The 1845-nt window shown below is 38.8% G+C and overlaps 1 protein-coding gene across 1 annotated transcript; it reads right to left on the bottom strand.

The window, feature by feature from the left end:
- Nucleotides 1-217: 217 nt before the first annotated feature.
- On the bottom strand, nucleotides 218-1141 carry LOC123250762 (taste receptor type 2 member 3-like). Its single transcript, XM_044679997.1, has one exon. The coding sequence runs from the start codon at nucleotides 1139-1141 to the stop codon at nucleotides 218-220; it is 924 nt and encodes a 307-aa protein (XP_044535932.1).
- Nucleotides 1142-1845: the final 704 nt, after the last annotated feature.

Here is a 1845-nt window from a genome sequence, read left to right as displayed (position 1 = left end):
ATAAGTTCTCAAAGATAAGGAGAGAGGGTAATCCAATTCTTTGGATTCAATTCTGAGGCTCTTTCCATTATATCATATTACCTCTTTAATTTTTATCAGGGAAAAAGTAATGTTATGGAGTACAAAAGATGGAAAAAAATAATAAAAGAACCCATTCCTGAGAGAGTTTGAAAGTTAGTGAACTTTTTCTCAAGACTTGGATGAAAGTTCCCAATGTCTAACATTTTAGCCTCCACTTTTTGACCTGGAATATCCTGAGGAATGCCTGCTTCAGCTTCTGATTTTCCAGGATTAGAGTGAAGGTTTGGATTGAGGGATAAATTGTGAAAATCAGTAAGGTAATCATCTCTGACATCTTAGTGGCTAGAAAGAAATAAGTAGACATAGCAAGAAAGAAGACTAGGAGGTATCCAATGAAGAGTATGAAAGAAGAAAGGATGACTTTGGTAGCTCTCACATGGGCCATGGTGCTCAGATCCCTCATGCCAATGGAATGATGTTTCATGTGCCTGGTATGTCTCACCAGGGAGAGAATGAGCAGGACAGATGAGGTCAGGGACAAGGAGAGTGGAATGAGTGACCAGAGAGTACCAAGAAAATGCAAGAAATAATAATGAGTTTTTATTCTTTTGACTTCTTCAGTATAGTTTTCTGAGAATTTCAATTGACTCATGGCAGAATAAACATGGTATTTTAGAATCAGTGCCAATATAGTGAAGGAATAGAACACAGATCCCACAAGAATCCAGACAATCACATGAGAAACCCTCCTCTTGAGCCAGAGGAAGGCCTGGTTGGAGAAGTTGGCAATCTTCAGGCAGTAGAGGACACTGAGGCAGGTCGTCAGGCAGATGCTTAAGTTGTTGGTAAACCACCAGAAAATATCGAGAATTTTCACATACAAATTTATGTGATGTAAATGGGGATAAAATATCTTTAACACAATATCTACCATTGGTAACCCTTGCAGGATGATTCTGGAGAGAGCCAGATTCAGAATGATGAAGTCAGAAAAAGAAATTTTCCTATTTCTGACCCAATTGATACAGTGCAGCAACACGATGAAGCCATTTATCCAAGCACCCAGAAAGAACATAATGGAGGTCACAACAAAGGCTACAAGTTCACCTAAACTCGGCATGTTAGCAGATGGATGGAAAACCTTCACTCTGCTTTTCCTTCCTTTTCTATATCTTCTCTGGATACTGTCAGAAAGACAGAAATACCAACTGTTCTACTGTGGTGGTGATTTTCCCTTTTCAGCTTTTGGAGTTCTTCTGTCACTGGCCAGAAAGAGTCCAGAAGTCCTTGTGACCAGCATTACATAATAATTCTGATTTATCCAGGTTAAGAAGATCTACAGGTGTTTCTGGAGTCCAGACCCTACATTCAATTGATCAGAGAAAAGACTGAGCTACTCTCTACTGAGATGCAAATTAGTGCAGTGTGACAGAGAAGGGAGGGGACAGAGTCACAGGGAAGAAACTATTTATTATTTGATATCCAAAGGCTGCAGTTCCACACAGAAATTAGGTTTCCATGCCAGCTATTCAGAAGGAGAAGCATCATGGCCCCCAAAAGAGTGTTGAACTTGAGATCAGGAAGAAGTGAATTCAAATCCTGCTTCTGATGCTTACTATCTATATGATGTTGTGCTAGTTATTTAAACTCTCAGAATCTCAGGATAATAATTCCATCTACTTTATAGAGTTATTGTAAGGATCAATGAGATAACATATACATCAGTGAAAGAAAAAGTACTTAGGTTGTGAGGGCTGGAGATAGAAGCATAAAAGTGAGACAGTTAACACATAGGTTTTAGTTACAAGTCATATAGAAGGAAAA

Source organism: Gracilinanus agilis, chromosome 5 (assembly GCF_016433145.1).
Source record: "Gracilinanus agilis isolate LMUSP501 chromosome 5, AgileGrace, whole genome shotgun sequence".
NCBI lineage: Eukaryota > Metazoa > Chordata > Mammalia > Didelphimorphia > Didelphidae > Gracilinanus > Gracilinanus agilis.
This window is presented reverse-complemented; position numbering and strand designations above follow the sequence as displayed.

Excerpts from the sequence above, each read along its gene's own strand:
- LOC123250762 (XM_044679997.1), bottom strand. The coding sequence starts at position 1,141 with ATGCCGAGTTTAGGTGAACTTGTAGCCTTTGTTGTGACCTCCATTATG.